Consider the following 14,049-nt stretch of genomic DNA (forward strand, 5'->3'; position numbering starts at 1 on the left):
TTTTAATTGGTCTCTTGGGACAGCTTTCTGCTGCCTCCTGGCCCCTGATCTACCCGCTTTCCCAGCAGGCAGCGCAGCCAATCCAATCTTCTCACACCTGCCTGAAACGGCTCCTGATGGTACTGTTTACAGGTGTGCTGAGGCTTCACTTGGGACCGAGAAACACACCAGGCAACATTTAGGGAGTTAGATGTTTAAAGTTAACAGCACAACAGTTGAATGACTACAGAGGAGCGGGAACACTGTTTTAGCGTATTATCACAATAATGGTGTGGACATGAGGATTTTTGGAGTCAAAAAGAAGGGGTTGGACAGAGAATAGTACTGTTTATTCAAGTGCCATAATGCACATTAAGTTGTCATTTTAAAGGGGATATTGTTCAGGGATCCAAAAGAAGTGCATTCTTTCAGGACATCAACACGTCAGGTAAGATCATTTTATGCTTATGGGTCTAGTCAAGCCAATTCATTGAATAGTTATGTTAAGAGCAATGTATTTGTTTGTCAAGATAATCTAAATCAGTTCTAATTCCACATTGTCTACTTGCATCTATTGTAAATGTTTGTAAAAGGTGCATTTTAGGATTGGAGATGGAAGTATCAACTGCAAGGATAGTGTTAGAAATAAACCTAATGAATAAGCAAGAACTCTTTTAAATGTCTTATTGTTATTTGATGTGATCCATATCCATCCTTTTCCCCTCTGTCACAAGGGCAATCATGATGTCACCAGAGGACAGCAGCACCCTGGAGGGCTTATTGTATGGCAGCCTCCATGGTGACGAGGGGGAGGAGTCAGTGAACCAGGGGAGCAGACGATTAGGAGAGGATAATTCAACAGCCAGTGTAAGCCCCAGCTTGCCTGAACCAATGATATGAATTATGCATGTCTGTAGCCTGGTCCCAGACTGTTCTGACGTCCATACATACATGTTATGACATCAATAGAGGAGTTGGCTAAAACCCATACAGTACTGTATATGTGGACTATATAATAGCATATGCCCCATTTTTGTTGTTAACATTCCTAAACAGGCATTGTATCTGTCAAACAAATAATACTATGGAATTGGATCAATTCTTGACTAAATATCTTCACATTTTGATAGTATTTTTACCATGTAGGCGTATGAGAACAGTCTCAATGCATGTCCAAGGGCCCTACACTCTATTTGTCTTCTATGGGTTTTTATGAATAGTTCATGACTTCCCATAAAGAGAAGCTTTGCTCCTTTTTTGCACCGCTCCAGTAGCGCACGTCTGAAAACTGTTCCCGGTATAAACTGGGTTCAACATAATGAACGTGCATGTGCAGGCTAACAGGCTTCAGCTAACAGGCTTCAGTTTGTTTGATAGACCACACAGCCACTAGGTACATAAAGTAAGCAGGAAATCCATGACCTACATTCTGAGTTGTCTTGTTTGATGGAGGTAATGGCGATTGCAGGGAAACCAGGAAATGTGGCTCTATTTTGATACACAGTGGCCTCCACGATCCCCTAAAATGTCTCTTCATGACCCTGTTAAATTATCTAGCGGTAATCATTGATCTGACATGAGTCTGTTTACACCTCTCCAGTCATGTCAAATCAGTGATTACACCAAGTAACGGAGGAAGGAGGGATGCATTTGTAAAGTATTACAACGGAGCCCTTGTGATCCGGAATGACCTTTTTCTATTCTTGCTTTGCAGTCTCCAGCTACAGGCGTAGTAGAGGAGCCGTTGGTGTGTGCCGGCTGCGAGGGGCGTGTTTGCGACCGCTTTGTCCTATTGGCTGCAGGGCGGGCGTGGCACGAGGCGTGTCTCCGCTGTAGCCAATGCCAGTGTGAGCTCCAGACGCACCTCACACTCTACTGCCGTGACGGCAGCATCTACTGTCAGCAGGACTACTGCAGGTGACTACAGTCTTCACCCACTTTAGACACTTATGTTCTGGTTGCTTTGATTCTGCCTCTACCTACTTATCTGCACCAGACTACTCATTTGGTTGTTTTGGTCCCGTCTTCATTTTCTTGTACGGTAAATCCTCTGCAGGCTACTGACGACAGTCTTCTATTTGTACACTTTTCTCTTCTGTCTAAGAGGATTTCCTTTAGTGGAGCATGTTAATGTTGTAAAAGACATGCTCAGTCCTCATATTGTTCAAGAATGATGAGTGTTAACAGAGATCTTATTTCTCCAACTGGCCAGGTTATTCAGTGTGGGACGATGTGCCCGCTGCTCCCAGCCAATTCCGTCGTCCGCAATGGTCATGAGGTCTGGTGATCTGACCTTTCACCCTGAATGCTTTTCCTGCCAGGTTAGCTATTTTGGATCTATAATTAGCACTTACAGTACCTGTCCAATTCTACTTTGACCACTAACCCCTACCCTACCTCCTAGACACTTCTGTGTAACTTTTTCAGCTCGAGGCCCAAAGGAGAAATTTGCATCCTCCAATGACCCAAATTAAGAAGAAATGGTGTGAGATTATGGATGTCTTTTCATAACTCGCGATCCACCTCTCACATGCCGACTTTGACCCATAGTTTAAGAAACCCTGCCTCCCGAGTGGTGCAGTGGTCTATAAGGCACTGCATTGCAGGGATAGCTGTGCCACTAGAGATCCTGGTTCGAGTCCAGGCTCTGTCACAGCCCGGCCGCGAACAGGAGACCAATGGGGCGGCGCACAATGTTAAGTTCATGTTTTAAGTATCCCTATATTTCTGTTATTACGGGGCTATCACTCAGCCAAGAGTGCGCATGCGCAGGAAGTCTAGTGGTTGATGGACCTAGCCTTGAGTGTAATGGCTACTTGTAGTGTGTTCATATAGTAGAGTAAACTTTGTTAAACTGGAACCTTGTCGTTGTGTCATTTCGAGTTAACATTGGTAGCAGAGGATGGCTTCTAACTACAACGTGCCACCTCGCTTCGACGAGAAGAGGTCGTACGAAAGTTGGAAAAATGAACTGGGAATCTGGATACGGGTTACTAATCTGGACGCGAAAAAGCAAGCACTTGCGGTGGTATTATCGCTAGAGGGAAGAGCGAGAGATACAGCACTGGACATATCCGTTGAGGATTTGAACAAGGATGACGGTATGGGAACTTTGATCACAGCACTGGATTCTGTATTTCTTAAAGAAGAGAAAGACCGTGCCTACGAGGCATATTCAAAGTTTGACAGTGTTACGAGAGATATTTCGGTTGCAATGGCGGACTACATCATTGATTTCGAACAGAGGTACAATAGAATGCGCAAGTACGACATGGTTCTCCCAGATGCAGTGTTAGGGTTCAAGTTGCTAGACACTGCTTGTCTAGATGGTAGGGAGAAACAGTTGGCTTTGACTGCTTGTACTGTGCTGACTTTTGCATCTATGAAGTCGGCACTAAAAATAATATTTGGTGAAAAGACGTCTGTCGCGCCAATAACAGATGGAATGCAAGTGAGTGACGCAGCATATTACACCGAGCAGCACAGAAAAGGCGCCAACAAGTCACGTTCTCAAGACAACCAGAAGAGGGCGCCATTTCCCGGCACAAATCCACTGGACAAATATGGAAGGAGATCAAAATGTGCAATTTGTCAAAGCACTTACCATTGGGTTAAAGACTGTCCTCATAAAAATGAACAAGTTAAACTAACAGAGGAAAATGTAAACACAGAGATAGAGCAGTGTAACATTACACTGTTTTCTAATGAATCTGCTTCTGATACTGAGATTTTTATAGTTGAATCCTTAGGATCTGCTGTGATTGATACTGCATGTACACGGACAGTGTGTGGTGCAAAATGGCTTGATAGCTATGTCAGTGAACTAAATATGAAAGAAGTACAAAATATGATTGACACACCAAGCAACAGAGCTTTCAAATTTGGAGATGGGAGAATTGTCCATTCTACCAAGAGAGTTAAGATACCAGCAAAAATTGGTCAGACTAAGTGTCACATTGAAACAGAGGTGGTCCCTACAGATATCCCCTTACTATTAAGCAAAGCTTCACTCAAGAAGGCAGAGGCTGTACTAGACATAAAAAATGACAAGGCAGTGATGTTTAAACAACCAGTGACTCTTGAACTTACTACCTCAGGCCACTATTGTGTAAACATTTTAGACAAAGACATCACACAGAGTCCATGCAAAAATGAGATTCTGACTGACACAGAGCACATGAAGATTCTGACAGTCACAGAGAACATGAGCACTAAAGAAAAACACAAAGTATTGTTAAAGCTTCACAAACAGTTTGCACATGATACAGTTAACAGACTTCAGAAGTTACTCAGCAGTTCAGGGAATAATGATGATGAGAAGTACGAAACTGGAAACAAAGTGTACTACAAACGAGTTGACTGTCAAGAGTGGAAAGGACCGGGAGTAGTCATTGGTCAAGATGGTGTGGTGATATTTGTGAGGCACGAAGGCATGATTGTCAGGGTGCATCACTCAAGATTGCGGAAAGTAAATGATCAACAAGATAGAGGGGCTGTTGCTGAGAATCAGTCTCCTAATGAAAATGACAAAAAGGACACAGTAACAGACAAACCTACCAGATGTCGCATCCAATGATATGGACACCGAAACTGACACAGGAAATGGAGCAGAGACCTTCAACCATGCCACAGGTAATACTGTTGAGCGTTCAAATGAGGAAAACATTCAACAGCCACATGTGTTAAGAGAACATGGTTGTTCCAATCTGAAAACTGGACAAACTGTTAAATACACGGACAGAGAAAGTGGTATTCCACATACAGCAACTGTCATTGGACGAGCAGGAAAAGCAAAACACAAGAACTGGTACAACTTGCAGTACTCTGAACCAGCTACACTTTCTGGTACAACAGGGTCAGCTGACCTGCCACTTGTAGATAATATCAGAATTGAACCAATGGAAAATCGAGAAAAACAGAATGACATTCAAAATGATGATGTACTTGAAACAAAGGACGTGTCATTTGACTCAGCTAAGCTAGATGAGCTCAGTAATTGGAGGAAAAATGGAGTGTTTGAGGAAGTCAAAGACATTGGCCAAAAGTGCGTCTCAACAAGGTGGGTGTGTACCCTTAAAGAATCCTTAACTGGAATAGTGCCCAAAGCACGTCTAGTGGCTAGAGGTTTTGAGCACAGAGAATCCAGCGGATTCTGTGGTCAACCACAAAGGAAAAGCTTGCTGACTGTCTGACTAAAAAAGGAGCATCCGGTCTTGTGCTCCTACAGGCTCTCAGTAATGGAAAGTGGCAGCTTGAGTAATACAAATAAAAACTGTCACACAACCCATTTGTAATGGGGATCTTGAATAATACTTGGACATTTAATTATGTTGTTGATGTTTTATTTGTCTTTAAAGAAAAGGGGGAGATTGTTAAGTTCATGTTTTAAGTATCCCTATATTTCTGTTATTACGGGGCTATCACTCAGTCAAGAGTGCGCATGCGCAGGAAGTCTTGTCGTTGTTGGACCTAGCCTGGAGTGTAATGGCTACCTTGTAGTGTGTACATATAGTAGAGTAAACTTTGTTAAACTGGAACCTTGTCGTTGTGTCATTTCGAGTTAACACACAATTGGCCCAGCGTCGTCCTTGTTAGGGGAGGGTTTGGCCGGCAGGGATATTCTTGTCCCATCGCGCACTAGCGACTCCTATGGCGGGCCAGGCGCAATGCACGCTGACACGGTCGCCAGGTGTACGGCGTTTCCTCCGTCGCATTGGTGCGGCTGGCTTCCGGGTTAAGTGGGCATTGTCAAGAAGCAGTGTGGCTTGGCTGGGTTGTGTTTTCGGGGGACGCATGGCGCTCGACCTTCGCCTCTCCCGAGTCCGTACCGGAGATGCAGCGATGAGACAAGACTGTAATTACCAATTGGATACCAGAAAATTGGGGAGAAAAAGGGGTAAAAAAAGAAAATAAAGAAACCCTGCCCTAGCCTATCTGAGTATAAGGTGGTGCAATTACCCCTACCATAAGCTAGGGGGTAGAATTCTTGTTTATTACTGAAACCTGTGGTAATGGTGACGTGAAATGCATAAAATCAAATAATGAAGTATTAGTCAACCTGGGTACACTCAATTTTCTTTCACTTTTAAAAGCTCTGACGAAGGCCAAGAGGCCCAAACATTAGCTTGAATACACTTTAATAGGAGGCTATTGAAGTCACTCTCTCCAGGCACCGTTTTTAATTACATCAATGGTGGTAATTCTATATTTCATAGGAGTGTGATGTCACCTTGATGCCTGGTAACCTATACTGCCAACAGGGGCAGAGCCTGTACTGTCAATCACATTACCATGATGACTGCAGTGCTCCACCCTCTCACAAGCTCCACCTCAAGCAGCGAGAAGGTGAGTTATTCAAAGATGACAGATGATATTCACGTTTACAAATGGACAGTCTGCTATATCAACCTACCTTGATACAGGAGAAGGGGAGGAGTCTGTCAGCAGCCCTGAGCCACGACTGGAGGATGGCGTTACAGGTGGCCGGGCCCGCAGGCGGACTAAGCGAATAAGAACATGTTTCCGCAGCGAACAGTTGAGAGCCATGGAGTCCTATTTTGCCCTGAAACACAACCCTGATGGCAAGGATTGGAGCTGTCTGTCTCACAGGACCGGTCTGCCCAAGAGAGTGCTTCAGGTTTGAGACATGAACATAGGATTTTAACTGTGAACAAATTTTGACCTGAGTAGTGATCCCCCAAAAAATCAGTACAGGATTATGCGGACAAACTGTTGCCAATGGACATTGAGGTCATGCTTAAAATGATTGTGATTTCTCATTTCATCTCTATCTCTCTCTTATACATACACACACACACACACACTCAGGTGTGGTTCCAGAATGCAAGGGCCAAGCTCAGGCGTTCCCTCTCAGCCGACGAGTCGCAGAGCAACTCACCCGCCCCCCAGAGGTTCGACACCATGGCTACAGCCTCCCCGTCCCTAGTGACCTCCTCCCACCAGTCCCAGTTCTTCCAGACCAGCACCATCGACCAACTGGAGCTCTCTCTGCTCACCGCCCCTCTCAGTGACCCGGCCCAAAGCCCCGCCGACCAATCAGCAGGCTTTAAAGACTCGTTCTTCCTGGACTACAATTCCCAGGGTGCACCAAGGCTCTCCCCTTTAATGACCTATGATTTTGGGGAGTCTGGATTGGGGAGAGAAGGCGATTCTGACAAGGTACTTCAACCATATTATTGACCATGTTCACATTATTCTGGTGATCACTACGCTATTTAGTCTTCCAGGACAACAAGTTATGACAGGAGAGAAGCTGCAAGTATCTAACTATAGTTGACAAACAAATGGCCTACCAAATGTCAGAAATTATAATATGGCCTGCAGAAATGTATCTAAATTATGGGTGAAAGTAGCCTAAGCCAGTAAGTTAGTATCAGCAAAACAAATTACTATGGAATTATGATGGATCGAACTGCACAGGTAGCCTATTGTTTTCAAGTGAGTTTGACAATCAGATAAAAACATCACCCATGATATGCGAAACTGAGCCTGCGCAGACCGCCAAAAACAACGGTAAACAGGATTCGATGTTTACATGCTACAGTATCCCGTCGAAGATCAGCATGTCCCAGCCTTCTTATCCGCCTGTCTCATAACCAGGAAAAGTTTCAATCCTGGTTATTGTAATCGGGATATGATGTTTATATGAGTCAACTCAAAAACAGTATCCCGAATAATAAGTGGATATTGGTGTGCATGTAAACGTGGTCAATGTTAGGCATGTTGACGGTACAGCTCTGTGAACTGATAGACTTTTAGTTATAATAATGCTATGGTAAATTAAGCGTTTTATGATCATTCTTCGCCCCTTGTTTTGTTCCACTTTTTGTCATGGCTGTTATGATATCAATATGCGCAAGTAGTTTAGAGATGTATAGATGCTTGTGTTTGTTATGATATTGTACACACTGAGTGCCAGGGAATGTGTGTAAGATCATGTATCTGAATCCCACCACAAATATGACTACGAGCTCTTTGTACTTTAATAAATGGGCTGTATTAACTGATGGAAGTATAGGTTGTCTGTTTACTCATTGTCTAAAATAATTTTTCAACAGATAAAATAATACAGTACTTCAGCAATCAGTCATACCTTACTAGATTTTTTTAAACCCCTTTATCTCCTCAATTTCGTGGTATCCAATTGGTAGTTACAGTCTTGTCCCATCGCTGCAACTCCTGTACGGACTCAGGAGAGGCGAAGTTGGAGAGGCGTGCATCCTCTGAAACCCAGCCAAGCCGCACTGCTTCTTGACACAATGCCCGCCTAACCCGGAAGCCAGCCGCACCAATGTGTCACACCTAGCGACGCTGGGCCAGTTGTGCGCCGCCCCATGGGTCTCCCGGGCACGGCCTGGCTGTGACAGAGCTTGGACTCGAACCAGGATCTCAAGTGGCACAGCTGCGATGCAATGCCTTAGACCACTGCACCACTCGGGAGGCAGGGTTTCTTATCGCCACTCGGGAGGCACCCTAGATTGGTTTTAACAGACTGGGTTAAGGATGAATAGGATGAGGTCATGTGTAGCTAAGTTGTTAGAGCATGACACTTACAATGCCAGGGTTGTGGGTTCGATTCCCAGGGGGGACCAGCACGTAAAATTATGAAAATGTACGCACTCACAACTGTAAGTCACTCTGAATAAGTGCGTCTGCTAAACAACCAAAATGTAAAATGGCTACAATCCTCTTAAAATGTCAATTTACAAAGCACACATGACGTTCCGCTATGAAGATGACCGCTCTGTTTAGTAATTAATTTAATCTATAGTTTGACCTCAATGGTTATATGATGTTTTTACTTGAATCGTTCAATTGAGAAAAGTGACTGATCCAGAGTATTTATGAATGTCTATAATGAATGTGTCAGGAAACCCTACAATGAAATTCTTTCAGGTACATCCGTGTCCTCCCTGTGAGATGACCTTAATGACTGAGACAAGGTTTCTTCGACAGTCCTAAAGAATCACTTCACAATCAAGCACAATAATTGGACACTTTAGAATCCATCAGTTAAGTGAGGCCTGTTTCCAAGTCAGAAGAATTTAGATGTTGCATTACATGTGCATCAAGGGCCCGATTAACCAATCGGGGACAGAGGACACGACGCTGTCAGCTGAAACTACATTTATGGGGGTATTTAAAGGGTCAAGGCAGAAACACATTCTACAAGGTAAGCCAATGGATCCATCAATGCTAATGTGTTTGGTATCAGGTGTGGACATTGATATTCAGTTTGTCTGTGTACAGCAGGTACACATGATTCAGTGCTTACATAGTAAATAGAACCATGTAAATACCTGTAGAAATCTGCATGCTAGGACATGGTGTCTAGCAGTGTAATCGATGTGAAATGGCTAGCTAGTTAGCGGGGGTGCGCGCTAATAGTGTTTCAATCGGGTGACGTCATTCGCTCTGAGACCTGAAGTAGTTGTTGCTCTGCAAGTGCAGCGGGTTTTGTGGAGCAATGGGTAAACGATGCTTCGTGGGTGTCAGTTGTCTATGTGTGCAGAGGGTCCCTGGTTCGAGCCCGGGTCGGGCGAGGGGACAGATGAAAGCTATACTGTTACAGCAGCACACCCACTTGGTGCTATTTCAGGGTGTTTGTGGGAAGGAGGAATGCTTGCTTGTTGCTCCACACAGTTAATTTAGCTTTTTTCTTGAATGGGGCCCTAAGAATCAGGGCTTTGCGAATATCTGGATGATTTGCAATCTGATGCGTTGAGTCTTTTTACTTTTTGTGATTTATTTCACAACTACTTTATATTTCCAACCTATAGATGAGATTTTCCTCGTTCCTTCTCTGTGCCTCTCAGCCGATGCTCACTCTTCTCCCTGGCTCTCCTGGTTCACATCCCGGGGCCACACGGGCACCCCCACTTCCCCCTTGCCATCCTGCCCACGTTGGATAACCCTGAGTGGGAGGCGGCCTTACTCCAGGACTCCCTGGATGTCCCGAGGGCTGTAGCTGCGGCGGGCCTCCGCCCCAGGGGGCCACTTCTGGAGTTTGGGCCAGAGAACCCACGCCCGGGCCTGCTCAGGGAGCTGGTGTCTGAGAACAGCTGGAGACAGGAGGGCATGAGAGGCCAGAGGGGGGATCTGGAGAGGAGGCCCCTGGGTCCCTTCCCCGGCCACCCCATGGACACTCTGCACTACCAAAAGGGGGGAGAAGAGGGAGGAGGAAACGGGAACAGGGCTCTTACGTCACCGGCGGGCTTCAGGCTTTCAACAGAGAGAAGGGAGGCTTTGGATTCTGTTTTGGAAGGAAGTAAAAAAGGAGGGACTAAGACTTGTGGAGGGTGGGAAACTAGGAAATGGGTGAGGCAGAGGGATGAGTGGACAGCTGAAGTACTGATTGACACATGTCAGAGCAATCAATTGTGAGATTATGATTAGAAATATATCATGAAATAGACTTCCAAACCGTTAAACAAAATGTAAAATCTAGTCTATCATAATTGTTACATTATAAAATGATTGAGGGTATGTGAATGAATCTGATGTATTTGATGTCTATGATTGAATTTATCAATGCAAGCCTACAGTGAAAACAGTATTGGCATCGTGTTTAGATTTTCTCCAGGTCTGCACAATTAATGAATAGGAATAGAACATACAGCACTACAGAGTAGGGCCCAGTACATCACTGGGGCCAAGCTTCCTGCCATCCAGGACTTGTATACTAGGCGGTGTCAGAGGAAAGCCCAAAGAATTGTCAGACTCCAGTCACCCAAGTCTTAGACTATTTCTCTGCTACCACACAGTAAGGGGTACCGGAGCACCAAGTCTAGGACCAAAAGGCTCCTTAACAGCTTCTACCCCCAAGCCAAAAGACGGCTGAACAATTCATCAAATGGCCACCGGACTATTTACATTGACACCCCTCATTTGTTTTGTACACTGCTGCTACTGCTGTTTATTATCTCGAGTAACCTGTACCCTCAGCGCACATTGACCCGGTACCAATTCCCCCTGTATATAGCCTCATTATTGTTACTTTTTATTATTTTTTACTTTAGTTTATTTGGTAAATATTTTTCTTAACTCTTTCTTGAACTGCACTGTGGGTTAAGAGCTTGTAAGTAAGCATTTCACGGTATGGTCTACACTTGTTGCATTCGGCGCATGTGAGAAGTTTGATTTGACACCAATAAGGGAAACAAATAGGCTTCACAGCAACTGAAACGTACATTCGTCTTTTTTACCTGATAACAGCTTACGTTTTTCAGTCCTCAAAAATCATTGGATGAATAAAAGCACTTTGGGCAACGAATTATGCCGCGTTCAAACGCTAGTTGGAAACTGGAATGTCCAATTTGCTAACGTTGAACACGGCACGTTTATAACTACAACCAGTTAAGAGAGGCAGAAAAGTCCTAGTTCTGACTAGTACTTGAACGCGGCAGTAATTGGTTGTAGCAGACCGGACTTTGTTGAAGTTGGAGGTATTCCGTTACTGTACCTCCAACATTTACTGTACCTCTCAAGGAAACTGCAAAAACGTAGTTCACAAGATGTATACGTTTATGTTAATTGTTTTATATTTCTCGACAGAATGTATTGTTCAGAGCCAAAGCGGTAAGTTGTAGACCTACTCGAATGTCAAAAGTAAAAGTTGACTGCTGGATAAAAATAAAAACATAATAAAAATCGTTTACCAACTGATATGAGCGGTCTGTTGTTGTAGCATAGTCTACAATATTTTTTGATTTATTGCGTTTTATAGGCTATGTAGTCAGCCTTATGTGCGTTATTCCACTTTATTGATTACCGTTACTCGCTAATGCGCACTTACAGGCCAGCCATAAGGCAAGATGATACAGCTACTTTGTTTAGGCTTATGAAATCCCCCATGATCAACCTTTTGTAAAACACATATGCTGCCCGATCATGTTGTTAGCTGGTATGTTTGACATTTTACATTGTAGATAAATTACTTGTACTGTTTAACAAAAATATGAAACGCTCACAGGAAACAGGAAATTCATTGTTTTAATAGTTTGACGACTCATATGCCTAATCAACAAGTTACGAAAATAGTTTACCTTAATCAATACTGTTAATTGATTAGGTTAATACATTTGTTTTTGATAAATCGCAGAATATGTTCCACTTCACTTCTTCAATAGGCAATGAATGTAATAGCAGAGAGAAGTCATACTATGGCCTTGCATAATGATGTCTAAATGGTAGTTTAGGTTACATTGATGTAGTCCTTATAGGCCCATTAAAAATCTAATCAAATTGTATTTGTCACATGCGCCGAATACAACCGGTGTAACTTGTAAGTAAGCGTTTCGCGGTAAGGTCTACACTTGTTGTATGTGACAAATTAGATTTGATTTGATTAGATTTGTAATAGGCCTGTATGGGCTACATCAATGCAAACTAAACTACCATTTAGACATCATGATGCAAGGCCGTAGTATGACTTCCCTGCTATGATATTTCATAGAAGTTTATTTTTTTACTAGTTGGCCCCTTACAGAGACGATAGACCTAAGTATTTGACAGTGTCTTCCTAGTGGCAACTTTCTGGGCGACGTGACAAAATTACCATAGAAATGTTAGTTAAAGCTCTATCATTCTAATTGATAGCACTTCTAAGAAGCAGGAGATATGTTCTATGTACTCTATTTCTATGCTTTCTGTTCTTAAGTTTTGTTTTTGCTTCTTTTACTTTTGTTTTTGTACACCAGTCAAACAGCTGAAAATACTGTATTTTTTGTTATGGAAAATATATTTAACAGCAGTTTAGATGGTACAATGATTCTCTACACACTATACAAGCTTATTTTGGCACAAACTGAAATTAGGTTAACTATTAGAGTTTTAGCAACCAGGAAATGGCAGAGCTATTTATGCGTAGTGCAAATTGAATGTTTTACAGCATGGCTGATTAACATGGAGAGAAGGAGAATTGAGACAAATTATCTCAATGTTTCTTTTCCCCTACAGAGATCTACTCGTTGAATTACATCTACACTGCCCTCTCAAAGCCAGTTGAATTGCCTGGTATCCACGAGTTCACTGCCATGGGTCTGTTGAATGACAAACAGATTGATTACTATGACAGTGTGGATAAAAAGAAGATTCCCAAACAGGACTGGATGAGGGAGAAGCTGCCAGCAGACTACTGGGAAAAAGGCACTCAGTCACGCAAGAGCAAGGAGCAGTGGTTCAAAGTCAACATCAACATCCTGATGGACCGCATGGGGCACAACAACACTGGTGAGAAACCACACTTGCATTTTGTCCTACGCTCAGCATTTATATTTTTCTTAAATTGTGGGTAATTAGTTGTCTACCTTTTTCATTTTTCATCTCAGATGTTCATGTCCTTCAGTGGAAACATGGATGTGAGATTGACAAACAGCCAGACGGCACATTGAAATTCATAAAGGGCACTGACCAATACAGCTACGATGGTGATGACTTCTTGGCCTTTGATTTTGCCACTATGCAGTGGGTGGCACCAGTCGATCAAGCTCTGCCGACTAAGAGGAAGTGGGACGGGGTGCAGATCCTCAACCAGTACACCAAGGGCTACCTGGAGAAGGAGTGTGTGGACTGGCTGTCCAAATTCATGGAATATGGAGACAAAGAATTAAGTAGCACTGACCGTGAGTACTTATAAATATTAATCTCCTTAAATAGTGTAGCCTAACGATTGGTTTACAGAAAAGGACCTATGAGATCAGAAATTAAATATGAATGTTCTCTGTTTATTCCCTCTTCAGCCCCTCCAAATATCTCTGTTTTTGCTAAAAAAGCCACACCTGCAGGAAATGTCCGCCTGACCTGCATGGCAACAGGTTTCTATCCCAAAGATGTGATAATTCATATTAAGAAGAATGGGGTCCAACTGACCGAAGACGATGGAGTGCAGTCTGACGGAGTCTTACCCAATAATGATGACACCTACCAGATCAGGATTAGTGTGCAGATCCCAGAGGCAGACAAGGAAATGTATGAATGCTCTGTCAGCCATACAACATTGAACGAGTCAATTGTGAAAAAATGGGGTAAGGTTGTCCTAGTATTTCATAT

General features: G+C 43.3%; 1 protein-coding gene and 1 pseudogene across 3 annotated transcripts in view; both read left to right on the forward strand.

Moving 5' to 3' along the window:
- The first annotated feature begins 6,900 nt into the window (after nucleotides 1-6,900).
- LOC120026805 lies at nucleotides 6,901-10,271 on the forward strand (annotated as a pseudogene).
- Nucleotides 10,272-11,403: 1,132 nt separating this feature from the next.
- Nucleotides 11,404-14,049, forward strand: part of LOC120027542 — a 29,628-nt gene continuing 26,982 nt past the window's right edge. For all 3 annotated transcript variants that reach the window (XM_038972531.1, XM_038972532.1, XM_038972533.1), the window contains exons 1-4: nucleotides 11,404-11,577; nucleotides 12,958-13,230; nucleotides 13,329-13,622; nucleotides 13,740-14,024. In XM_038972531.1, coding sequence (XP_038828459.1) covers nucleotides 11,514-11,577; nucleotides 12,958-13,230; nucleotides 13,329-13,622; nucleotides 13,740-14,024 — 916 coding nt within the window. In that variant the 5' untranslated portion in view covers nucleotides 11,404-11,513. The remainder of the gene's footprint in view (nucleotides 11,578-12,957; nucleotides 13,231-13,328; nucleotides 13,623-13,739; nucleotides 14,025-14,049) is intronic.

This window comes from Salvelinus namaycush, chromosome 32 (genome assembly GCF_016432855.1).
Source record: "Salvelinus namaycush isolate Seneca chromosome 32, SaNama_1.0, whole genome shotgun sequence".
In the NCBI taxonomy this organism is placed as follows: Eukaryota; Metazoa; Chordata; class Actinopteri; order Salmoniformes; family Salmonidae; genus Salvelinus; species Salvelinus namaycush.